The sequence below is a fragment of the Labrus bergylta genome, chromosome 3, assembly GCF_963930695.1.
Source record: "Labrus bergylta chromosome 3, fLabBer1.1, whole genome shotgun sequence".
In the NCBI taxonomy this organism is placed as follows: domain Eukaryota; kingdom Metazoa; phylum Chordata; class Actinopteri; order Labriformes; family Labridae; genus Labrus; species Labrus bergylta.
In genome coordinates this window covers 24059218-24086516 of record NC_089197.1, presented here as the reverse complement: position 1 = coordinate 24086516, position 27299 = coordinate 24059218, and the positions used below count along the sequence as shown (strand labels likewise).

The 27299-nt window shown below is 42.2% G+C and overlaps 1 protein-coding gene across 1 annotated transcript in view; it reads right to left on the bottom strand.

Annotated features, from left to right (window-relative positions):
• fto (FTO alpha-ketoglutarate dependent dioxygenase) overlaps window positions 1–27299 on the bottom strand; it is a 116076-nt gene that overhangs the window by 39121 nt on the left and 49656 nt on the right. Inside the window, exon 8 of the mRNA XM_020649559.3 lies at window positions 23948–24072. Coding sequence (XP_020505215.2) covers window positions 23948–24072 — 125 coding nt within the window. The remainder of the gene's footprint in view (window positions 1–23947; window positions 24073–27299) is intronic.

Sequence of the window (27299 nt, the reverse complement as noted above, 5' to 3'; positions counted from 1 at the left end):
CCAAACCCACAGTACAAGGGAATTAGTCAGCACTAATGTGGCCACTTTGCTAGATCAAACAGGGGGATAGGTTAGTCATTTGCAGCAGGATTGGTTATTAAGCATCCAAAAGGCATGTCAGTGCAGGAGGTCTGATTTGCACAATCTTTATACTCTGATGCTAGCAGTAATGATGAGAACCTGACTTGTACATCTGTTCATGACAGCCACCTTAGGCTAAATATGAAAGGTCTGACTCAAATCATAATTCATTATGTTGATGTGATGCTTTTTATATTTTTACAACTCCTCCACCCCCAAACACATTCAAAGCGGTTCTTTTTTTTTTTTCATGATGACGTGACGCTTGTGATGATCTCTTTTTACTTGGATAAGCAGTAACTCAGCCTGCCTGACTTGCTGGGCCCTGTTCTGTCCCGAGGGCCTCCAGGGGATTTACCACACACCTGTGTGTCGAAAAGGTCCTGAGCTCTCCTGAGAAACGTTTTTCAATGATCTCCCTGCCTCCTGGTGGTTTGGAGCTGCAGCATTCAGCATGAAAAAAACACAAGCTGCAGCTCTCTTCAAATGCCAACATAAAGGCCGTGGCGGATGCTTTTATCATGTTGCACATTAGCCCTGCCCCAGCCATACATGTGAGTGCATTCCCTCAAAGGTGTGCTCGTATCATATGTGTGCAGCCCTGTCATCTACAAAAAAGAAAAAAAACACATACACATTAGCATGTTGTCATGGGTGTGTGAGCGGCAGCTGGGTGAAATTGCACACAAGTCTAGCGTAATGAGGACTGATGGCTTATGCCTGCTGTATATTCCAGGAGGGTGTCTTCTGACAGCTTTGGGAGCCGATAAAGTAATAACTAATAATGTGCAGATAGTGGTGCCACAGTGTGACAACTGTGCCAACGCTGAGAGAGAGAGAGTGAGGTTGAGTGTGTGTGAGTGAGAGAGAGAGAGAAAGAAAAAGAAAGAGAGAGAGAGAGTAAAAAGGGGGTGGTGGGGGAGATGAGAGAGACGGAGGGGGTCTGTGCTATGGGGGCTTCCTTTCAAGTTTCAAACACAACCTCCAGTGATGGTTTCAAACCTAATTCACTACCTCCAATAAACACACAGGCAGAAAGAGAATACATAAACTGTTTAACAATCACTCACTTTGAAAAAAAAAAAGAGCGAAAAGAACAGAAGGGAAGAAAAAGAGAAGGTATCCATCCGGCATTGCTTTTTTATAATCTGTCAAAACTATAAACAGAAATTGAAATAAGAAAAGCTAAAATAGGTGTGTAAGAGAAGCACCAGGGACAGAGGAGACTGCTCTCTCCCTCTCTCTTTCTTCATGCACAAGCAAGTGATCCTGCTCAGGTTCTTACAACATGGAGACTCCTCCATAAATCATGGTCCCAACTGTGAGAAAAGTGAAGAGTGTCTGGGAGGGACATGAGACTCTCTGTGCATTCTGCTCTCTGCCACTTCTTTTTGTTCTCTTTCCTTGTCTTCGGCTACAGCTGTACTGGAGTTATACTGGTCCTTACAGACGGGGTCCTCTGACTCAGTAGGGCAGAATAGAAAAAAAAAAAGAAAAACACCACAGAAGAAAAGTTCCATGTGCACTGGTGAAAAAGTAGTCGAGAGCCATGTTGGTACAAGTCGGAACAATTACATACTATACCACAAAATGTACCCATAATCAATGCTGTTTCTGTGAATAAAATACTTACTAATGTATAAGTCATGATGTGCACTGGGTTGTTATTTATAACGTACACACCATTGTGAGGGGAAATGGAGAGTCTAGAAGAAAGATATGAGGAAAAACATGAGTCCCTTGATAGTTTGAGTCAGGACTGCAGCACATAACTGTTAGACCTTAACACCAGAAAAGTCTCATGCAGAGTACTTCTTGTAAAGCTAACTACATAAAAAGCAAATATCTGTACTCACTTACTGATCTTGCTGGCTCAATGATTCAAATTTGTAGAAAAAAAATATAAAAAAATATATTCAATTGCATTATTATTTCTTAAAAGAGAAAATACAAAAAAAAAAAAAAAAACTTTTGGAATTTTCAAATATTCTACAGTGCAATCTCTCCTCTTTAAAACACCTGTAAAGTTGATAGTAGGACATTTAGCATGTATCAGCTTGTCAACATATGGCTGTACATATATAAGTGAACATATTCTGCCTCTGTCGGCATCTCTGCTTGTTACGGCGTTGATTCAAAGTCACTGTCTGCGGTTGAGGCAGAAAAGATCTCCACCAATATGAGATGAAAAGTACTCTAGCTCCATGCTTGCTATCCACATGAGCTGTCAGGCCAAATTCTGGCCCTGGTGTTAATCCATTTATTCACAGATCTGTGCAGAACGGTGCAGCTGCACAATCAACTTTGATCAAGTTTGGTTATACATGAGAAAAGTCATGACAGGAGGTAGAGGGAACAGCAGAGTGAAAGAAAAAAAAGAATGGAGGAAAATAGAGAATGAAGGAGTGTGGTTATGTTTCAAGAGGTAAACCACAGGTTGGGTCTGGTGTAGCAGGGCTGATCCGTCTTTTCCCTCTGTGTGATTGGGTCTCTCATTAGGAGCCAGGCCCTGAAACCGGAGCCTGGCCTAATGCCTTGCCGTGTTTAGAGAAGCACAGAAACCATTTTGTTATAATAGCAACCTTTTCAAAAACAAACCTTGAAAATGAAAGGCGGGCAGACTTGCAAAAGACGACAGGCGATTACTTTTTTTTTTTTTTTTTTTTTTTTTTAAAAGGCAGGGGAGACATGACCATGAAAAATCATAAACTGGAATTTAGAAAAAGAAAGCCAGGCATAATGTAAGCACCACCCAACCCCTCCTGCCACTTTAACATTTCCCTCTCTGCCTCTCTTCCTTTCCACGGTTGTTCATCTTTGTGTCAGTGATTCCCTCACCTTCACCATCACCATGAGATGTGTCAATGGGTTAACTTACACACACACACACACACACACACACACACACACACACACACACACACACACACCAGGCCTTCATTCCTCACTGATGCTGTCACATGATAAGCTGCTCTCTCTGTCACTTATCAGTAATTTACTGCTACTTCTTTTTCCCCTTCTGTCTCCCTTTCTTTCACACAAAATGAGCATGTTTCGCCTGAAGCCATCCGACTGCTGTGAAAGACAAACACGTATCCTTAACTCTCGTGTTCTGACATCAAGTTTACTGACATCAACAAGCGTTACCTCGGAATTTCCCATATGCTTGAACACAGTGAAGATTCGCAGTCTAAAGCGCGAATGTTTTCCTGCCTCAACTTGTACTTATCACCGCGATGAGCATGCAGCTGTATAGCATATGTGTTTTCATGTTAATCACCAAAGATGTTTATGCCGGACATGCCTGTTCCCATGTCTTAAGGTGATGGCAAAGTCAAGGGGTAACTGGGTTCAGGGTCAGGAGAGCTGGGTGCGGACCCAAGCTAAGTTCAGAGCTCTATGCTGGAGGGGACAGGCCATCAAAGAGAGAGGGCCACCCTGTTCAGTGTAGCAGCCTGGGCCTCAGGGGCCCCACCAGTGACAGCTCCCATGTCACAGCCAGTCCTGTGGAACACAGGTAATGTACCCTAGGGGCCTGCTGAGAGTTAAAAATGCACCAGGACACCTGCGTCTGAAGCCGTAATTTGTCTTCTCTCATGTTCAAGGTGTTTTATGAGAGCAAGAGGACAAGGTGAAACAGAGAACAAAACAAGCAAGCCCACATACTCCTCCGGAAATCCTCCCTCTGTCTTTGCGAGCTAGAGCACAAATAGAGAGAAGTGTAGCGAGCCGTTCATCAAACTGAGGACTTCCTTTATAGGAACAACTCTGCAGTATTTTGAGATGGTAAAATGTGTTTTTTCACCATTTAGCAAGAGCAACTTACGGATAATAAACTAGAATGCATCATAAGTAAAAGTCAAAAAGTTTACTGAAAGTATTTTTCTGTTGTTGTCTAAGTGTGTGTGTGTGTGTGTGTGTGTGTGTGTGTGTGTGTGCGTGTGTGTGTGTGTCTGAGCGTGTGGAAGTATGACTGGGGGTAACTGGTGATCCCTGCCTCTTCCTGTATATCTTATGCCGTGGTATTAGTGAGGGTCCCTCCCAGAGGCAGTGACTACACAGGCTCTTCTAAGAAGGCGCTCATCAACGCCCCTACTTTCAAAGGCAGCTTTAGCCAGTGCCATTCAAAGCAATCAGCCCAGTCAGGCTCTGCCCATCCAGCCCAAATCCTTTCATGGCTATCAGAAGAACTCTGAGCTGGGCCCTGCTGGGGGCAAGCCGGGGCTGGGGGTGGGATTTGCTCATAAGGGATTGTGAAAAGGCCGTGACACACGCTTATTCATGCCCAAATAACCCCTGACAAAATATATAGACTGTTCATGAAATAAAAAAATAAAAAAAATGAGTAAAGGAATACCCTGCTGCATAAGTAATGGAGCGCATTGTCAGTTTTGCACATATTTATGTACGTAGGCGTGTGGTGCAAACAAGGAGTGCTGCAGACACTCTGCCTTGGTGCATGACTTAACCTCCAAACATCATCAAGATGTGGCCATTTCTGTGGTGTCTGGTAGAGGTGGCATGTGGTGCAAGACAGGGGTCCAAGAAGTGGCCAGCAGGATCTCTGTCTGTATTGAAGCTGGAGATCAATCTCACTGTTGATAATATGGGACATAAACAAGAGGCCTAAAGAACAATGACTTTGAGACTGTCGAAAGGGGCGCTGTTTTTTTTACTACCTCTGGATTAAACAATCCTGATAACTAACATATCTACCCTGACATGGCTCATTATTTGCATTCCTCGGCCACTAAGAGACTGTCATTGGTTGACCATTCATAATCACTGCATCCATTACATATGACATAATTGGGATATTGTGTGAACGTATTATTAACTAGCACTGTCATTTCATTGGTTTGTTAATTTTCCTACCTCAATAAGTACATATGGTTATCACAGAAGATTCTTGCTAGGATTTAAACTTTACTCTGTGCTAAATAGTTTTGCAATCTGTTGTGATTTCTTGGCTTTATTGCAATACACTAAGTCTGCATGTCTACAATGCAATTATACAAAATCTGTCAAAATAATGACTTTCAATAAAGTAACTAACTAAGTAAACTAACTAAGTAAACTAACTAAGTAATAAAGTAACTCTGAAGTCTGTACAGTTCTTCTACTTGTTTATGAGACTCTCTCTGTAACTGTAATCAGCAGCATCAAGACATCATCAATAATTGTGAGATTATTACCCAAAGGCCCAACTAGGGTTAACTGTATTGAAACTTTGTTAAATTACATTGTCCATTTTAAATAAATAAATTAAAATCAATCAAATCAAATCAAATCAAAGTGAGAAGGAATGAAAGCAATAAAGAAACGTTAAAATATAGTTTCTGTAAGAAAAACGCAGTCAAGCCTTGTTTTGTGGTTTCAAAATACTTTCTTAGTTTGTGAATGCAAGCCAACATCTTACTGTGCTCTGAGGGATGATCTGCTATCAGTGTTATTTACAATATTTTATATATGGAAAGAAAACTGCAAAGCTTTTAATTGACTATAGACGGGTTTTAGTTATGTGTGCTTATATCTGCCTGTGTGTGCGTGTATGTGTGTGTGTGTGTGTGTGTGTGTGTATATATCTAGGGTTTGTGTGTATGTGTGTGTGCTGGGGGGTTCACAGGGAATACACTGGACAGAATTTACCCATGAGAAACAACAAAAGATGCCTCAGAAGTATGTCACAGTGCCCTCAAATCTCTGCGGTCAGGGCAGAGAGGGTACAGAGTGCTAGGAAGGGTCAGCCAATTTTAGAGAGCGTGTTGTTTTCTATCTGCATGTAAATCCAGCGGTTGTTTTTGGGCAGCTGCACTGAAATACATAACAAAAGCTCCTCAGAAACACAGAGCCAATCAAAACAGGCATCGGCAGCTAGATGCAATAAATATGAGCCCGTTATTTGAAGTTTGAGGTTTTTCTTCTACCAAACAAGCTCATTTACTTTTGAAGCTTCAACATTTATGAAAATTTTTCTCCAGAAGAGTAGAAACAAAGTTCCCAGGTCATGATACATTTCAAATATGTATGAAACCCAAACAGATGAGCAAAGATTTGAAATACAGCATAGAAATGCAAGCTGTGGAGTTTGACTGAGATGATACTGATGTGAAAAATCAAGCCATCAACGTACAATATTTTTCCAAGACTTATGGCTCCTCCTATGAGCCTCACTAATTTGTATAGACTGTGTCCTGAACGTCAGCTCCACTTGGTCACTAAAAGGGAGGAAAGGAGGGGAAGAAGGAGCAGAACTGTAACACGTAACACCCTTGTTGCTGTGAATCATAATGCATAAACAGAGCAGGAGAACAGAGGACACCTTGACCTAAAACAGGATGAGGGACAACGGAACGGGCACAGACAGGAAGGAGGTGATTGGCCCAAACTTTGAAAACAACAGTGTGCGGAGGAGTCTAAGGACAGTGGTGATTTTAGGAAGGTAAATGGCCTATTGAGCGCCAAGCTATCTTGCCCTGGCATTTAATCAAAGGGATTAAAGCTTGGGAAGCGAAGCCAACAGGTTATCCTCCAGGAAGCATACCAAGTAGTTATCAAAAACACAAAAGTTCAAAGCAGCTCAATATTCTTATATGAGTGTCTTTGTGAGTCCTCAGACTTGTTTCTGTGTACAAGAAATGAGTTAGAAATATTTGTGCTTGTAGGCTTTGGGGGCTGGAAGAGAAAACAAAACCAACAAGTGTAACTTTAAGATAGCAGCCGGTAAAGAATATTATCTATAAGATTTGCTCTTATACTAAACCTGTAACCACTGTATAAAAAAAAGGAATTAACATGTACCAAAGTTAGCATTTGTTCCATATGACTACTGCTCTGTTGTAGCAGACCAGGAAGGGAAAGGGAAGGGAAGAAAAAAACACACATGCATTATATAAGGGATCAGTGTGATGTGATTTGTGTGGTTTTCTTTGACATTTATAATTGGGCAGGCATATGGTCAGTGGTTTGATGTTGATGTGAGGAGTCTGAAAGTGAATGCATGTGACAAATCCCATGACTTTTCAAAAGTTGTAGTGGTCTCTGTATAATGGTTTGGTCTTTGGTCAGTGGCCCAGAACAGCTCAAGCAGAATTAGGATTGCGAGGCGCACAATACACTAAGTCACATTGTCTTTTTAGTGGTTTGGGGCCTGATTAAGACAGAGGCTTTGCATGTTTAAATCTCTTGCCTTATAGTTCTATGAGTTGGGCTGCCAACATGCAAAACTAAAGAAAGAAAGAAATTACTCATGAGTGACACCAACGACTAGTCAAAGAGATACATGTGCATGCACATTAAGACTTTGATGTCATCACAATTGGACAAATTGCAACTTACACTCTAAAGGTCTCAAGAGACTGATGCATGGTATGAATTAGACGAGTCTGAAATGCCACTGAATCTGTCTTAACTGCTGGTTGTCTATAAACATAAATCCTGCATTTCTCTCTGAGTCTTGCCAAAGCTTAAGTGTGTAACTTCATGAAAAAAAGAATATTTTAGACCATGCAGGCCTGGTATGAAGAAACCAGCCTGATCACATATTTAGCATGTTCATTACTGCAGCCTTAAACCTGCCAGGATCCTGGTATGGCTTCAATAGTCAGATCCCATCTGTCTGACGTTAGGACCATAGGAACCAGATGGGCCTTTAATTGTATTTTTGTCCAAATTGCAAAATAGCTACTTGGAAACGGAGCTAAAATAACATACAAACAACAGCAACTATGATAACAACTGTGCCTGGAATGAAATGAGTACAGTAAAAGATCAAAAACAGAAGGCATACAAATTCAGCTCTTCTCTTTGAAAGGGGATCCCCCCCCCCCCTTACATTATTGCTACAGTATTGATTTACTCTGCAATTTTGTGTTTTTCTCCCCACGCCATCCTCTGCAATCTCTGTTGAGCAGAAGGTCCGGCAAATAGCACTGATCAGATTTTTCCAAAACATAAAACATTGATAGCTTGCCTCTTTTGAGACAAAGGAAGAACTGAGGAAGGGCTGACATTGATATTTGGACAAAGAAGCATTGAGAGAAAAATTGGAAACCAAGGCCCTAGAGTTACTTTAATAATCCATAATGAAATAAATGTTGCAGTACAGGCACTCGTGTGACGGAAAATCTGCACCTTGTAAGGAGGTAAACTCTTGTACATTAGAGCCTTCAAAAACTGCACCATAGTTATGTGTGCTGGAACGACACTTGGTAGAAGAAAAATAGTAAGATCTGGTTTTAACAATGTCAGGAGAAGCTGGTAAAAAAAACAACTAATAGAATAAAAACTTCTATGACAATACACTTGAATAATACTCTTCCAATTTCAAACACTAAAACAAAAGATTTTCCCTTTTCCAACCACTGCCAGCACTGCAGTGCATCTAAACAGCCTCGCTTTCCTAAACCCTGCAATTTTCAGCCATGGACGAAAGGCAAAGAACAGATAAACAGGTCTTTTTTTTTATATTTCAGTCCAAATCACATCAAGGTATAAACAGTGAGCCCAGAGCACATCTCCTATTCTTTTTCAAAGTAAGTCCTGCTGTTCCATTTCAAATACCTCAGGGTTATGGGTCATAATGCTGCTTTCCAGCTTCTGAACACGTTTATTCAGGCATCCTACTGTAAATAGGGGGAGATTCAACATCAAATATCTCTATTCCCCATGCTGGCCCTTTCGTCTGTTCTGAGTGGATGTGTGCTTTTGGCTAACAAAGTAATGGTTTCTGCTCTTCCCTTACTGCACTCCGAATACCAAGTGATAAAATAATTGAGGCAAGAGTTGGAGACTGTTTTCTCTGGCGTCATAATACACCAAGGTGTGAATTCAATCAAGTTATCAAAATAACAAAAACAAAAGCTGAAGATGACTTGAATCCAATATAAGTCAGGGAATTAAATAAGTGTTAGCTTATGTTATGGCTCACAGCTCTTTGGTCATAAAAGGGGGTAATAAATGTGTTATAAAGCTGTTACAAGACCCTCAGGCCATTAAGGGCTGAGCTGCAGAGCTGTTTATGAGATTGTTTAGTACAGGCTAAGCTTATCATCATTTACCACGTAGAGGTGGCTAAAGCACATTCTATAAATAGCAGATTCACTGGTACTAAGCCAAGCTTAACAAGATTGCCATAACCGGAAATATATATGCATTGTCACAAATGCATCAAGTGGCAAGGTGAGTTAAAGAGAAAAGAAGAGGTTGGGAGCTGAGAGGAGAGGACAGGGTGACTTATAGGTGGCTGCATATTGTCTTTATCCACCACATATGTCCTGTCCACTGCTACGCTGACAGGTAGGGACACAATGTGTTGACCTAAGGGCCTGTTAGAGACATGCAAGTGGATAAATATAGAGCAGTGGGAGAGCCTAGGTGTCTTAAATGACACATCTAATGATGCTCATCCTCTGCAGTCTTTTCCCTCCATCCAGAAGAGGCTCAGGAACACAACTGCTGTGTGTAGGCAAAGCCACAGCTCTGACTGCTCTTTCTTTGAAGTAAACATTATTAGCAGTATCATTTATTGTATGTTCGACCCACAGTCTCCCCCCCCCCCACCCCACCCCACCCCTCACAATTTCTCGCCGTCATATACACAATAAAAACATAAACAGCCCTATGGCTCATTTAGATTTGCAGTGAATGGGAGAGATTCATATGAAGCTTTTGCAGCTGTGTGTGTTCCATTTGCATATGAGAAAACAGTTTCAAAAGGCTTGTTTATAATGCATAAGAGCCTTTTAGGCTGTCTTTACTGCAACACTCTATTCCTCCCACTGACAATCCATGCAAGGGTTTGCATCATTTTGTGAGACATGCCAGTTTTGAATTATTCAGTCACTCATCTCTGCCACAGCACCGCATTTAACAAACACACATGCACATTCACATATTAAAAGGCAGAATGGTCTACAAGGATGCTACAACAGCACCTCAGTCAGTTCCTTTGGAGAGGTGGGAATCCTATTACTTGCTGTCAGAACCTGTCGGACGCCTCTCCCTATGGCGGGCCCCCTTTGTTAGCGGGGAATGGGACGTACAACACCAGTCCATTTAGAGGCTGTCTTCTCTGTGAGCTTTTAATGGGCCTTGGGCCTTGAGCGTCATGAGCAGAAGAAAACACAGTTCAATTTCCCTTCACGAGTGCATAAAACAAGCACCTCGACTGTACCAGTCCCATGCATAATTCACTGCCGGTGATGTGTGTCTTAAACGCTGCTGAAATATACATGGCGGCATATGCAAATCTGGCAGCGCTCTCACATGCTTTACTTGCTAAACAGACAACAAGAGAATAGTATGCCACGCCATCAGCCCCTTCTGGACACACACACAGTATGTCGTCATATGCCACTGTGTGTGTGTGCATATAGACCATTGTTGGCTGCACATATTTGGTCCTGAATGTATAGAGAAATGTGACAATGTTTCCCCTTAAATGTCCTCTGAAGAAAAAATGTATATTCAAACCATGTTTAAGGATAATCACAAATATTGAAAAGATGGAAACAGCTATGTTTAAAGTGCAAAAAGGTTTCTGACACTTTTTATTATAAATAAAATATCTCTTTTTTTCCAATCATAGTTTTTTCCCGGATCCACTAAGTCAAATCCTAAATGTACAAATTATACCTAAAAAGTGGTTGAAAAATGTGTTTGAAATTAACAGGAGATCATTTTTTATTATGAGACACATTCTAACAATTCTTAAACAAACTTAAAAGGGGAGAATAAATTCAAGGCTTTTTTTTTTCTTCTTTTGAGTAAGTATTTACTGGTACATTAGGAACTGCAGTTTAAGACTTAAGAGCAGCTTGGATTTTTAATGTATCTGAACACCAGCATGTGTGTGTGTGTGTGTGTGTGTGTGTGTGTGTGTTGGTACTTGTGTGCGCGAGCATGTCTGAGATCTTTGAAGAGGGATGCTGATGAGCATGGAGGAGAGGACAGACTGGTGGTGTCAGATTTTATAAATGAGGAAGGAAATGTCTTTATCCCAGGTTTGGACACCCCCACCACTTTCCTTACCATTCCTCCCCCAGTTTGTGTGTGTGTGTGTGCATGCGTGCATGTGTGTGTGGTTTGGACCAGGCATTGGCTCAGTCCGATTCCCAGCAGTGTATCTTTAACAGGGCCTTCCCGCCGGGCTGCCAGGCTGTTCTCCCCTGACAGGACAACAGCCCAGCTGACGCCCCAACAGCCCTGCCAACACAACCCACGCTTTTGACCCACAATCTGCTCCCCTGATCCTGATGAAGGGAGGGTGGGGTGTGATCACAAAAAAAGAACGGAGCAAAGACAATAACAAAGAAAAAAACTGAACAAGAAAAGGTGTCCTACCTTTACATAGAAAGCATTCAAAGTGCAGGTCAACAAAATGTGAGATGTTTAAGTGGATCATTCCTTTAAGGGGAATGATTCATACATGTTTTGTAAATGTACATTAAATGTGACATTTAGCATATTTAGCATAGGGCGAACCAACATCAACTCTAGAGAAAACCACTACAAGGGAAGTACATGCACATCCAAATGGGCAACAGTGCATATCCCAGTACATATAATAAACTATAAATGAGTCAGTGTGTATAGAGAGGGATTCTATAGAAACACTTACACTAGTGTTCCCAAAAAGGTGAAGGTTTAGCTGTACCAATGTAGCAAAAAAATATCCAATTGGAATAAAATGCATTGCTAATAATAAAGAAATGCAATAAAAAAATTGTTTTATAACATTTCAAATCATGTAATATTTGTCCAAGTAAGGAGGTGACGGGGGAGCCTTTGGATAATAAACTAAACTTTGACAATTTTAGTTACAGACATCAACATATTTGATTTATTTTTAGAAATCCAACCGCTGAACTGAACATTTTAAGGAAACCCTTCCTAAAAATGTGCAACCATGAGGAAGTCCCAGTCACTGATTGCAAGGCTTTTGGTAATTCAGACTGAAAATGTTCATATATGTAGCAATTACATGTAAAATGAAAGAAGTGGTGCATGTTTCTGCACGTGCCACCGCATACGTACAGTTAATCTGGCCCTCAGTGCACATGTGCAGCTGCCAAAGCTGTGGTGTCACTGGTGTTCACTGGTGTTGAACAGTGTGTTAACAGGATGTGTAATGTGGTGTGCTGGTCCTGTGCAGAAGCCAGGGCTGGGTGGCAGCAGCACTGTAGGCTACAGTAGGGCTGTTATCATGAAGCAGTTATGTAGCTGCTCTGCTGGGCCAGTCTAATTACAGGAGAACAGCGTGCACCAGTCTGGGCCTCCAAATGGCACCATATGTTTTCCCAGACTAACAGTCTGAAAAAATGCCATTTACCCATTCAGGATGCACTGTGCTCCATGTCTGGGAATCAGTCACTCACTCTCATATAAAACCATTCACACCCCCAAACACCCTACCAACCTACCACCCACCTCCCCCATATAAAACTCAGCTGTCGGTGATTTACCCTGCGCACCCTGCCATGTATCCTCGCTCAGCTTCCTGTTCAGTTTAACCATTTACTAATCCTATTGTAAGTTGGTCTATGTGTCTCTAACACACATGGACTCGCATAATGATGTTGTTGATTCTGCTGAAACCAGTTGAGTTAACCACAGGGATTTGGTTAATCAGAAATAGTGTTTCAGAAAAGCTATCAACCGTTTCAGGGTGTGGTCAGGTCCTTCTATTTTTATTTTCTGCTGAGCCTATACCAGGAAACATCATCAGTAACTTAGACACAGGTCAACATTCTCAAATTGTTTTCATTTCAAAGGAAATTCAGTTATTCAAAGGGAAAGATAACGAAGAACTTAGAAAAATAAAATCCATTCTGTTCAGCTTTTTTCTTCAATTATTTCCCATTAATCCTTTCCCATCCCCCACATTAATTTGGGGACAAATATATTAAGCTTATCAAGGGACAATAATGAAATGCAATAACGTTCTGATAAAAAAAATGAATGTTAACGTCTTTTTTCATTTGGCTCTGATTTGAACATGGAGTATTTCCCCACTAACAGTCATTGGCAGAACTGCACTCATAGTGTCACTGATAACAAGAACATAATTCTTTGTGGTTGCAGAAAGCTCGACAACATTTGTATCATGACCTCTTTTTTTCGGAGAAGCTCCCTGTATCATTACTAGATAGACCTATCACACTTCATCAGTTTATTAATGAGAACAGCCCAGGCAACGGCGCTCACAGATGCCTATCGAGGGCAGAAAACAAAAAGAGAATGTAAGTAAATATGGACTGTAATTAGTATGACAAGGTTGAAAAAACAGATAACACACCGCAGCAGCCCAAAGGCCCTCTCTTTCACACATGCGCACGCACATGCACACTTGCACATGCACGGGACACACACAACAGGCACTTGACTGTATGCTCACACACACACTGGGAACAAATCAAATGTTTTAATCAGCTTGCTACAGCACATAATGAGGATCCACTAAGCCCCAGCTATCAGCTGCCATCGGCCACTTACTTGTGCCTTCAAAGAGCTGATTTTTCACTTCTACAACCAGCTTAACACAGTAGTTATCGAGTGAACACAGTCCATGCATGTGCAATAAAACCCAATATGTATGAGTGAAGTTGGGGCAACTGATATATTTGCAGTTAAGCAAAGGAAACAATTATGTGCAAGTGGACAAGACAGTGCAACATGTGGGGGTTGAATGTAACCTATTTGTCATCAATGTAATTTACTGCATGGAAATAATAAAGAATGCCTAAGTTCATGAGTGGCTATTGCACGACAGCCTACGATATGACACACCACAGCCCATAAATCTGACAAAGCATGCATGACCTTGCATACCTTGCACTCACTCCGACACCTGATACAGGTACTGTATTAGATTTACCTCTCGTCTTAAGTGCACACACCTTGTGAAGCAGCGTAGTGTGCACCTGGCCAAGCCACACCTGCTGCATAGCACAAGGCAATTACATGAATCAGTCAAGTTGGTTACAGCCAGACTAGTTTCCACAGAAAGGTATGTCACAGTTCTTACTCAACCTTCCAGGTGTGTGGATGTGTGAGGTGTACGTGTGGAGATCCAAGTCTGCAGGTGGGCCTCCTGGTGCAGTTTTTGGCCTCTTGGCATTGTCCTGACCTCTGTGAGGTAGACTCACAGCTCCAGCCCTCCAGCTGGAGACGTGATGACCTGAGCACTAGACAAACTGTGAGGCTCGTCCTCCTGTCCTTGTCTCCTTCCTGCCTGCATGCCTTCTGCAGTTTGTTCTGATTGGGGGACATGCAGAGCTGGGTCAGCCTTCATGAAGACATGAGCCTTTATTAATCTGTGTCCTCCTTCAAATAACTTTTTAAATTAGAATTTTGGACTTAATTTACTTGGATTTTTTGCAAGATTACCTGGAGGGGGGGATTCATTACAATTTTTCATTTGCAAGACATGTCAGTGCTGGGATAAAGTATCTTCTTCCCTGGACTATTTAATTTATAATATTGTATTCATGCTTTTATTTATATTTTATGAGCCTTAAAATAGCAATACATGCACATTTATATGTGTTTGAGTTAATATCAAAACTATTCTAGATCAGGTTTTATTTCAATAAATGTACAGCACGGAAATATTGGAAAATTCTGAAATGCACCTGAATTAATTCTTTCCAGTGGTTTAATCTGTCCCAAATCTTTTCATACATGTCAAAGCTAACTTGAAAGAAAGCTAACTTGGGCCTCTGTAGCAATACCTGCGCAGCCTGCTGTAAAATAAATGACGTTGTTAGCTGCAGTCTCGCAGGTGAAATGTGCTGCTGCTACAATTATTCTAATGCCAGCATGCCAGAATGCCAGTGCTACCAAATGCTGCTGTCAACCCAGGGGTTTAATTAGTTTGGCACATGTGCCACTTATAATCACCTGCCATTACCAGTTCTGGCTGCATCTGCTTACACGTCTGTCAGTGCCAGGCTGGCTGTGTGTGGGTGTTTAGGTTTGTGGGGGTGTTGAACAGTAGGTTTTGTGACAGTATATTTTGCCAGGAGTAACAGTAAAAAAACAAATTTAAAACCTCTGAACAAAGGGTTAATTAGCAATACTTTTCAAAAATATGTATAATTTATGTACACACTTACACACTTTGGTTAAGTGACTCACTATTGAAAAAAATAGATGCCTCCTTTTAAAGTGAGTCCTAAACACCTTTCGTTAAAGTAGCTGTCGTATGGAGCCAGAACAATTGTATAGGTAGAACTGAATTGTCAGCAGTCCATCTGTACAAAAACCTTGTGAAAGCAGAGCAGAGCAGGGCTTCGTAGTGTCAAACTGCCTTGTGAATAGAGCTACACCTCAGGCTGAATACATCACATTGTGATTTCATGAGAGCTGGAAGTGGAGGAAGAAGGAAAAAACTTCAGGGCGGCTAGTGAATCTCGACCCAAAACAGGAGAAATGGAAGTTAAAAGTGAATCGTTCACTCCCCCTGGCGTAGCAGTGGCTACCTCTGGGGCTGAGATAGGAGGAGGGCGAGGAGGAGGAAGAACAGGAGGAGAAGAGGAGCCCCTGGCTCTCACAGTCATGTGACGATTGAGCTCAATATCTAAAGGATGGACCTTAGGCTGTGTATTTAGCTATTAGGACATGAGCTCAAGTATTTGTGTGTGTGCGTGTGTGTGTGTGTGTGTGTGTGTGTGTGTGTGTGTGTGTCTGTGTCTGTGTGTCTGTGTAAAATAGGTATAGGTCTACATCAGCATGCGGAGGAACACAGACACACATTCCCACAGCCAAAACAGCATCTCAGTTCTCAGGATTTACCTGTCTGCCGCAATACAATAGCTCTAACTATGCCTATTCTTTGCTGAAAGTTCCCATTTAGCGCTTAAACAAGGCTTCAATATTGTGCCGTCTCAAAAACATCTGTCGGGGACTTGTGTGGCTACACTAATTACAAATATCTGCAGTAATCCGGCACCGATAAGAGAGTCATTACTCCAACAGACATTTATCACTGTGGGATTGATGACCCATTTCAGAGGCTGCCATTGTACTCGGAAGTGAAATCGCTGATATCCCTTTTATCCTACATCACTGCTGAATTCATCCATTCGTCAGGAGGCCAGCTAGTTAGAATTGTAATTAACAGCTATGGACTTTGGCCCTAATAGAATTTTTGCTGGAAACTGCAGATTGACACAGGAGGGGATGCAGGGAGAGTTTACTGTGTATTTCTTTTGCTACTAATTGCCACTTGAAGCAGCGGTCTTTAGAGAGGAGCTGCTCTGCATTCTGTCAAGAAAGTGCCACAGCAGCATTCGAGTATCTCCAAATGCAAGAATTTCTGTACATTTGTGTAAACACAGTGATAAGTGATGTGTATGCACAGGCACATCGCTTCAGTGCAATAATCTGTCACAGACACCAACACACATTTGTAGGTCAAATATAAAATATGCACCTCCCTGCTCGGATACATAAGTTACAGGTTTTCTCTGACTCTTATTCAGACTCACACACTTTAATATCCACCCACCCACACAGACACACAAACACGGTGAAGCAGCAGATGATCACAGTAGGCAAGGACTAAAGGTCTGGCCACCTGCCGGCCATGTCCCGTCTCTGTAGCGGTAATGAACAGAGACAGCTTGGGGACCGCCCTGTGAGCTTGTCCCCCCCTCCTAGTCTCCCCGCTTCGGGGCAGAGTCAGGGGCCCTCAGGTGACAGGGACGCCAGAGATGTTCCACACACTGACAGGCAGGTCTTACCCGGCCAACCCACTGTACACATTGGTGCAGTGACACCCAAATGCACACGGGAAATATGTGGCAATACACTAAGACTCACATGGTTTTGTGCAATATATACATGCACATTGTTAACTGTTCACATGTGTCCCTGTATCTATGCAAATGCACAAAATGAAGAACTTGCCCTCACACACACACACACACGAACTGACCCAGTGTAATTCCTCCAGCACACGGCTGGTCACAGGAGCAGCTGCGGCCGCTACGGCAGACAGATGAAATTTTCATAACTATCTCCTCCAACTTCCATCCTCACCTTCAGGATAATTTATGACCTGCCAGCCTTGAAGAGACAATATGCTTGATGTAAAATGAAGTGTTCAAGCAATATAGGCAGTGGCGTCTGGTCCATAGAGGGCGGTAGGGTGCCGCCTCACCACTCCCTACAAGGTGAATGACAGACCTTGACTTAATAAGATTTTGTAAATTATTATATATTTTTTTTAATTTGGGGATTATGGTTTTTTTTTAGATCAGGGGAGAGGGGGGGGATAAGTATTTTTTTGAAAAAAAATGTTTATAAGATACATTCTTATATACAGTACATATACAGTATAAATCCAAATATAAGTATTTTAAAAATATATATATGATATGTATATACAGTATATGTCTATATATATACATATGTGTATGTCTATATGTATATTTATAGATAGATAGACAGCTAGATATAATTAATTTAAATGTATATTACCATATTATACATAATAATAAATAAGATGTGTCTCTGTCATGATTCTGCTTGTGCTCACTATCTCACGCACACAAACAACGTTTTAACTTCGCAAAATGTTTGCATTAGGTTGATACATTTATTGCAGTTGTAATTGAATATTAAACGTACAGTCAAAGTACAAATATGATTTACAGTTTATTCATGAGTTTAACTGTAATGACAATGTCTCTCCGCTGAACCATAATGCCATGTTCATGCTGTAAATGTCACATGCCTGTCACACATCCTCAACCAATCATGCTCTATCAGCTCTCTGGGATGTTGGGTTAGACCAGAAAGAATGTCCTGATTTTCCTGACTACCAGTAAAACAGGTCCATACCCACAACCCCCACCATAATACTTACCACACTGTCTTTTCCAAATGCAAATCTTGTTTCCATATTAAAATAGGCTGCGTTTTATGGGGCAACTGTCTCTGCAACAAGTGTCTTTAAATGTCTGTGGGAATTTTAATGACATTTTTAACTCTCTCTTTCTGCCTTTCTGTGCCACATGTCACTGGCAAACACTCACTGTGAAATGCATAATTATAAAACGACTGTTTCCATTAAAACCTGGAAGCAATTTAATGCAACTGAGACTCAGTCGAGGATAAGCACAGACATTTACAAAGGTAGTGTGATGTGGATGTTTCACTCCCATACTTGGCGACGAAAATGTGAGAAAACATGGATTCAAACAGCTTTAAGAACTAGCGGAGATAGAGGTAAGTGAATATAATTTACAGAGTTAAAACTTGTTGGTGCAGTGAACAGGAAGCAACAGAAATGGGATCATCCGTCATCTGGTTCAAAGTACATTCTTTCAAGAATAAGACATACTCTGAAGTACTATCCAGCCTGGGAGCTATCTAAGATGGGAGGACGATTGCTACGGCAACAGCAGCTGTGAGGTTCTGCTGAGGTCAGGACATGTCATGCATAACTGACTGATTGCTAAACAGGGGCGGGTGCATGAAGGAGGAATTCATAATTTACCATCAGACACACACAAACACACACCTCACAAACACCCAGGCCACAGGCGATCTTGCTGCACGCATGTAACCGGTCTAAGGGACCACACAGATATGTTTAAGATAAAGACAGACAAATTAGACGACAGCATCTTAGGCTAACCACTGCGCTTGTGCTAATTACAGGCTGGCGGACGATGAAAGAGACAGATGACATGTACTTATTTGTTTTCTCCTCCATTGCCATGAACCAAGTAAACACAGCGATTGCAGATGACGGCTAAAGTAGGTGGTACAAAGAAAAAGTACATGTAGACAACACAGACCGAGAAAATGGCTGTGGGATGAGGGTTCCACCCACCACACACAGGTGTTTGCTAGCAAACCCCTGAGGTAAAGAGAAACAAGGGCGCAGCCAGAGAAACTTTAGGCTTGCAAGTCATGCCAAGGAAAACAGAATGAGCTAGCTGCATCTGTTCTGCTTACTAAACAGGACTGTGGTCGTGGGGGTGATGTAGAGGCAAATGTGGGGCAGCTCTCTGGGAGATCTGATAAACCTGTCACATCGGGTTGAAACATACATCATCCAAGCCTGGTTGACATCATGCCCAGATCAACCTTTGCCAACCAGAACCTTGGGGTTATGATGCCAGCCCTAACACTACCACCTTTGCTAAGTAAACCTCTCTATTAGCCGCTTAATTTCATCTTCTTTGGGCTGCATCCAACAAACCCAACAACTCTTTCTCATGATGACCTGCCAGGTACCACATACAAAAAACGTAAAAGTTAAATTTCAAACCCACCAAAAACAATTCAACAATGACAGCTGAACACATGCAGATTTCTAAAAGTCTCAGGTAATCTATGCATTTCGAGGGGTTGAATTTATGAAAAAAGGGCATGGTCTATGGCATGATAGTAATCATAAGGCTTTAAAGAAGTAATTGTTGCATTAGACAAGGATGGGGTTCATTGTTCTTTATTGTGGACACGGCACTGACAATATTTTAAACTCCCATCTGGGTCAATGGGATCACCATTGTCTCCCATAACTCCCCGTCCCACTCCATCAGAGAAATCGAGGCAGGATCTATCAGGGACAACACAAAAGAAATGTCACCAGTCCTGGAATGAAGTTCCAGCCAATGAAGGTCTCTCTCCTCACTTTTCTCTGTCTCTATGCATCTCCACAGGGGTGCAACTGGTAACTGACATCACTGAGAGAGGGTCAACCCTGGCTAGGCACAACTCCAGCTCTCTGGCCCCTCCTGGCCTTAAGTGACCCTTGGTTTCGATGACAGGCTGGACCTTTTGTGTCGCGGGGCCCTATCCAGGTGAGGACAAGGAAGGACGACAATGGCAGGAAACATAAAGGCAAATGGAGGCTGGGAGACAGCCCTGCAGGTCACAGGCCAAGCTGGACAGCTGAGTGATGAATGCAGCTGTGGACACGTGGACCTCCTTCTCTGTCCTCTAGCTCTGCCTGCCATGTCAGCTGATTTAGCTTTGTTGGGATTAAGACCTCACCAACTCTTAACAAGTTCTAGAAAGTAATAAACACAGGCAAAAGATGTACTGTGCCACAGATTTTGAGAGTAGAGCTATTGCATTGGTCAACTCCTTGTCTTTCCAATTTACAATGGAATTAGACAGTAAAAGGGACATTGTAAGTATAACATATTAGATGCATTTCAATCCATGGCTGCTGCTGTTGCAAAATTTGCTGGCTCACACTTGTCACATGGAGTAAACCCAAGCTCCTTACAAAAAATTGAAAAACATTGAAGCTACTAGGAACATATCTGTCTTTGCCATTAACAGGAAGCAGAACTATGAAACCCAACACAATTAAACAATGGACATTTGCCTGCTATCTACAGTCAATCACACGTTTTGAGCTGTCCAACAGATTCCAATGCCAAAGGTCAATGGCTGCCTACTCTACTACCAGCCCACATTGAGAGACATGAGAACAAGGTTTGCCGAGTCATTCACAAATCCTGCTTTAGGTCATAAACACCTCCGCCTGTCTTCCCACTTCTTTTCTCCTCCACAGAGGTGAGTTCAGTATGCACTCTGTTAATCTTTCACTGGAGCCTGCCTGCTTTTACGCCGAACAGAAGAGGAGAATGAAAGAGGGGTAGTAAAGGACGAAAATGGATAAAAGAGCAGGAAGAAAAAGCCATAGAGAGGGCCAGATGGGCACCTTCACAGTCCATTTATCAAACCCAATGTGGCCCTCCCCTCCCCTCCCGCTGCTCTCATGTCCTAAACCCCCATGTAATTCTGTAATGATTTTCATTATCATATAATGACCTTACAAAGCCTACAGCAGTTTGCATGGTCAGTACAAAACTCGCAGCTGTTCCCCTCAGTGTTTGCTCGCCGGCTGTGACAAAGCTTTTTGTGTGTTTTTTTTTTTCTGTTGGTCACAGAAGTGACCTCTAGTCTTTGGAAGGTCAGCATGAGGTCAGCTCATCCAGGAGGTTCAAATGTTAGCATACTTTAACCATACAGATTCAAAATACATCACACAAAGTGTCTTCTATGAGTTAGTTAAAATATAGCACATTTCAAAACAAAACTATGGAATTTGGTATGGTGTGGTTCCACCTTCACAGTTTGACAAACTATGAAACCTTCTTTTAGCCTGTATATCCTTTGAACTGGAACAAAATCTATGCATTTGCGAAACCTAAAAATGCTTTGGAATCTGTATGGTTCTGAGATGAGCCAATTCCTAGCCTAATAAGCCTGTTCCTTGGAGGTTGTCCCTTGCTCTTCAATCGGCACTTCCTGTGTGGCACACACAACTGCTCTGCTTCAGTAAAGTAACCCAACCACATAATAATCCATCTATTTTGAGGGCAAACTCATGGAGCATTTACCAAAGGGACATGGAGGGTAGCATCTATCAAAGAATTCTCCGTGTGCATCTGGAAAACTCAGTTACCAGAAAAGCTCATAAGAATAAAAAAGCTCTCATAATTTCATTGGCACACGGTGAATGAATGGACTGCATCTGCAAGCAGGGCGAGCCTAGGCATCACTCACTCTGAGTGCCTATAACTCTCTTGTGAAGAACCTATGGTCACCAGGTCCAATTTCTCTTTCTTCCCTTCTTGCTGGTCCTAAAAGAAAAAAGCGCCGGAGGCATAAAATGGCAGCTTGCAGGCCCAACGTTCCATCGCACAGAGTGCTGTTTTAACTGGTGTTTAAGAAACAAAAGTCAACGAGAAACTTAATCAATCAGTGCTGGTTGTTTATGTGTATGTGCCTCTAGCAAGAGTCATCAATCAGTCTTTTTTCCCCTTTTTTCATCCTTTTGCAAGCATTATGTGCTGAATGGAAACCATGGAAACAAAAGGCAGTATTATGATAAAAGCCTGCCTGTTGCATATTGTGTGAAAACCTAATTAGTGCGCCCGATTTAGGGAACAGCAGCGAAATGAATCAGCAAATTAATTTCAAAAAGTCCTATTTTAGTGAGTGCTTTTTTATAATGAATGAAAGTTGGTAAACATCAGACTGAAATGAACTTAATTCTCTCACTTTTTGTTTTACTCTGTAATAGAGCCTACTTCTCTTCAATTCAAACAATTTCTTTGTCTGTTTGCTAGTTATGCTTAAAGAAAGACAAACTCTTCCTTCCTCCACAAAGAAGTACAAAGCCATCCTTAACCCTCATCAGACACTGATCTGTAATCAGTAACCAGAACGTCGCACTTAACATTGCACATAGCGATGTGTTTAGTTTTGTGTAAATGAGATCTGTTGACAGCCACTTGACAGGATGACCCCTGGCTTTTTTGTAAGTGGGGGCTTGGGGGGGGGGGTTAGGGAAAGACATTTAATGTGTGTAAAGGGGAGAGGAGGTATCAGGAGCAGCTGGAGTTCAAACATATTGTGTGGGTCTGTCACCCTCCTCCAAAAACTAATCTAATCAGTCTTTCACTGCTGATAGAGTAAACGTCTGTCTGCCCTGCCGACAAGTACTGAGCATTTCCTGTCCCGACTGTGATACTGCTTGTCAGGATGTTAGGGAGCGGCTGAGCTAAGTCTAGAAGGTGGTAACATTTCATTGTGGGTGGCGGGGGGAACGGGGTTGGTGGGGGCATGGTGCTGATGTTAAGTTGGGGGTGGGTTTGGTGGGATGGTTCCTAGTTTTCAGCACCTGTAGCTGGAATGCACTATCAGAGCGGACCCTACATCATAGTTGTGAGGTGGTGGGCGTTGACACAGCAAAGCAAGGTGTGTGGAAACAGGCTGTTTACAAGGCTCATCTGAATGGAGCACAGCTAAGGGTCAACTAGGGGGGACAACTCAAATGGGGTGCAATGCAAATATAAAGGCAACAAAACTAAACTATTTTAAAGGAAAAGATGTTCAGGAATTTCTAGTTTGTGGAGTCTGCTTGTGGCACCTTTGCTTTGAAGGCTCTGGATCATGTCTGGTCAAATGTTTGTCGGTGTATTTGTTTGTGTGTGACACTGAGGTCAAACGTGTTGATTGAGACAATAAGCAGAGAAACATATGTGAATGCGGAGCTAGTACATACATGCATGCCAGCGTTTGTGTGTGTCCTCACTGAGGGGGGAGAGTGACTAAGAGAATGAACAGCTAAAAAAACAATGTGCAGTGTGTGTGTGTGTGTGTGTGTGTGTGTGTGTGTGTGTGTGTGAGGCCCTTCTTTATCTGAATGAATGGCCAGTGTTCTAATCCGTGCGCTCTCTGCCCTTATCTAAAAGGAAGGAAGTGACTGGCCTTATCCAAGACACACGTGTCGTTGTGATAGTTCTGATAGCTGCCAGGCCCTAGGACCACAAACAAACAGCGACTACACCAGCATATCTGTGGAATTCACATCAGCTCTTCCAAAGGATTCAATGATCACTGAACAAAAGTAGGACTAAGGTGATGCTTCACAGCTATTCTGCTAGATGATGTAATCACACTTATTAACCAGTAGATTCACTGCTATTTTGCTGAGGCTTGTACGGCCAAGATTGGTCGTAACGATTCCTCATGTTTTATTTGAGCAATTAAGTGGTTTGTGTGCGTCAAAGCAAGAAAGTTCACCAATAATTGGCCTCTTTGTTCATTGGTGATGATGTTGTACAACTACAGTTTTAAGCAGTCTAAACCAAATTATGTGACACATCAGTAAAGAAAAGAAAACTTGTCCATTTGACAATCTAAATTACTGGATAAAATGGTATTTCCAAATGTATGTTGGACTGTATCTTTGTCTTTGTATCACTGTGTTATGGACGTTACTATTTTGAATGCTTCACAGAGCGACTTACCTGTCTCATGCATCTGTCAGATATATTTTTTTCAAACCAATGGAAGTAACAAAGTCAGGTGTACATTGTGTTACCTGTCTCTCCATGTCTGTCTTTGCTGCTGTCTGTCTGTCAAGGCAGCCAGCAGGGTTTCTGCCAGCTCTCTCCTTCCCTCCCCTGATTGCCCCTCTTGCTCCACTTCAGCCAGGAAGAGCATTGTCTGCAAAAGAGAAGCAGAATGAAAAAAAAAAAAAAAACAGGTTTACCAATGTCAACTAAATGAAAAGTTGTAAGGAAAAACACATCCAAAATAAGTTTGACTAAACCCTGTCTTCATTTCCTGTGACTTCTTAAGACAGTTGCTTAAGTCGTATTGTTCAGCTTTTAACCAACTTTATCTTCAAGTTGTACATATTAAAACTACATGGGCCTATTAAACCTACCCTTTGCATATCACACTGTATGAAATCAAGTGTAAAGTCTACCTGAAGTGATTCCCTCTGTCACTGAGCTTCTATCCTCAGTTTAAAAATGACTCAGCTCTGAGCCAAGACTCCATTATAACATCCCTGGGATGGCAACATACAGTAAGTCTAGTATAAAGTCAGTCTCACATCAGAGGATGGGCAAATTACATCCAATATTAGAGTGTGAGTCAATTAATCACGTCCTGCACAGCACAGTGTAATGTGTGAGTATCCCCCTGTTGAACACGAATTACAGGCCGACTTAAAGTGTGACGTGGCACATCAGTGCTAATCTGAGACATCCTTGCAAACCTTCGCCTCCAAGTCCTCTGCAGCCTCTAAGCTGGCTGAGAGGGAGTCAAATGAAAAAGGATCTGGCAGCCCAAATTAAATGCAGTGCTGTCAGCCACAGTCAAATCCTTCCTTCTCCCTCTTCTTCTCTACCCTTCACAGACTCTCTCCCTCTCTGAATATCCTTAAATGTCTCCCCCTCCTCCTCCTCCAAGCCTCTGAGAAGTGATGGATCTATAACTCTGAGTGACTCTGACGCCTTGTTAAGAACAGTCTCTTCCTGTCACATCCACCAGTAAGGCGCGTTCATTTCTTCCCATTAACAGTCACTTGCCTCCCCAGTCATCCAGCCCTCTTTAAAAAAAGAAAATACCCCACAAAGTAAAGGGAACCTTCATTCCTTCCACTCTTCCTCTTTTTTTTAATCCCTTTCTGACAATCCACCTGTCTGTCTCACTTCATGTTAAGATAGGTTTGATTGTCTGTGTGTGCACTTCCGAAGTAGAGGATTGTGATTTGTCGACAGAGTAATATGCTTACTTCCTCTATACCACACAGGACAGGTGTCAAAACATGTGGGGATGTGTGACTGATTACACCTGACTCTGAGGAGACACCAAAGATTACAGTGTCCAGGAGGGAAGCAGGGCAGGCTGTGCTCACTATGGAAAATGTACCCTTTGGTTTGGATCAAACACTGTCCTTTAGGGATGAGTGTCAGTATAAGAAAGTGTATAAAGACTGTATCACCACCTGAGCTAGTTGATATCATTTTGCTATAGGGGCTGCGTAGCACAGCTTTCTTGTTTCAGGCACATTATTGAAGAGCAAGTGATTTGAAGTTTATTTCAAACCTGCTTTGAAGTGTTAACCGGGCGCTCTTCAGCTCTTCCTACAGATGGCCCGGGCTCCAAATCAGTACAAAAATTAAACGCTACACAAAGTCCAGTGTGCTTACTTTAATTGAAGTTAGCAAGTCAATGAATATACCCCAATGTGTTCACATAATAACCCCTGACAATCAAAGTGTGACTAAAAATCACCTGATAATTGCTGATATTTGTTTTTCTTTGACTGACATTACACTCACTGTTAGCACCACACTGTTGTTTTTTTGGTATTTATGTAACAAAATTAACCAGAAGCCAATAATGTTTGAGGCTAAATGGTAAGGGTCTCAGATAAGTGAACTGACATACTCGCAGATACCCAATTCAACATTTGAGCAGGCAGCTGACAACTCTACCAAAGTTTGTTTTAGTCCAAGAACAAAGATGATGACAGAGGTCCCCAACAAAAACCCTAACGCCTTCCAGCAGAGTGAAGTCTGCCACCTTTCCATTAAACACGTTAATTACTTTGGTGACAACTTCTGCTTGAGGAGATTGTGTACATTTTAGGGTGTGTATGTGATGTCCTCTCCTTTGTTTACTCTTGGAATTTATTTGTGAGTATAGGTGTGCCTCTAATATTGTGAATGTGTGCGACCAAACTTCCTCCCCATCAAAGTGTGCATGTGTGTGTTCTTCAAATCTTGTGTTTAGAAGACGTGGTGCTGAAAGAGGTCTTCAGGTTTAGCCACAGGCTGATCCCCAGGCCATTTGGACACCCCACAGGTTGTTTACTGGTCCAGCAAGACCAAGCCCTTTATCTCTGGGCCTGTGTTAGCACTAATCAGGCTGCTCTTTCCTTCTATTTACCCCTTGATGACAGTAGCTATCCTCAGCCTCCACCTCTCCCAGCCTGACGCTGACCACAGATGTCCCCCTGACCCAGGCCACATCCCGAGGTGAACTAGAGGACAAAGAGGACCTGGTTGCCTCCACCCCTGGTCTCCAAAACTCAAACTTGACCATATCTATGTGACTACAGATAGAGGTTAAACATTTCCGGCCTTGTGCAAAGGCCGGGTAGGTAAACAAACACAGAGCCAGGCTGAGGTGATATTTTGGTTGGTGGAGAACTGGAGTGATGATAGCATTCCAAGCGAAGGCTGGCTGGAGGGCAGCCTGGGGCGGCTCACTAACACCTCCAGCCAGGACTGTATCTTAACACCAACAAGCATGTGTCTATTCCATCACATGAAGACATGTCACTCATTCAGGAACAGAATAAAGGAATAGGACAATTGTTTTTTTGTCGCTGCGCACCATACAATATAATGTATATTCCTTTAAACTTTAGTTTTCCTGGGTCATATTATAGTTAAGAAATACTCAAAGTGAGGAAGGTTAAAAAAAGATGCATGCAGAACCAAAGGTTTACACTCCATAAAACAGAGCTACTAGCTGACCACCAGAGTGTCTAAGACACTGTTAACACCCCATGAAATGCCTTAGCTGACGTTAGACTAGGACTTTCAGGAGACCCAGAGCACTCTTAAGCTCACTGGCACTCTCTTATATAGGAAACCTTTTTATGTCTGCAGGCCACAAAAAATAAAAAATGTACCTCCTTTACTATTTTAATAGAAGGGGGGGTTTTATAGACCTGAATAGACCTTCCAAATGACGGGTGGCTGCCTGAAGGTAGGTGGTAAACATACTCACACGTAACAACAAACATTCTCAAGGTTTTGGCTGGTATTCATTTGCTACCATGGTGCCACTCCCAAGTGCCCCTCTGTCTGTCAGACAGGGAGCTCTCCCTGCTACTTCTATGACCTGTTTCTCTGTGTGCCCATATGGAG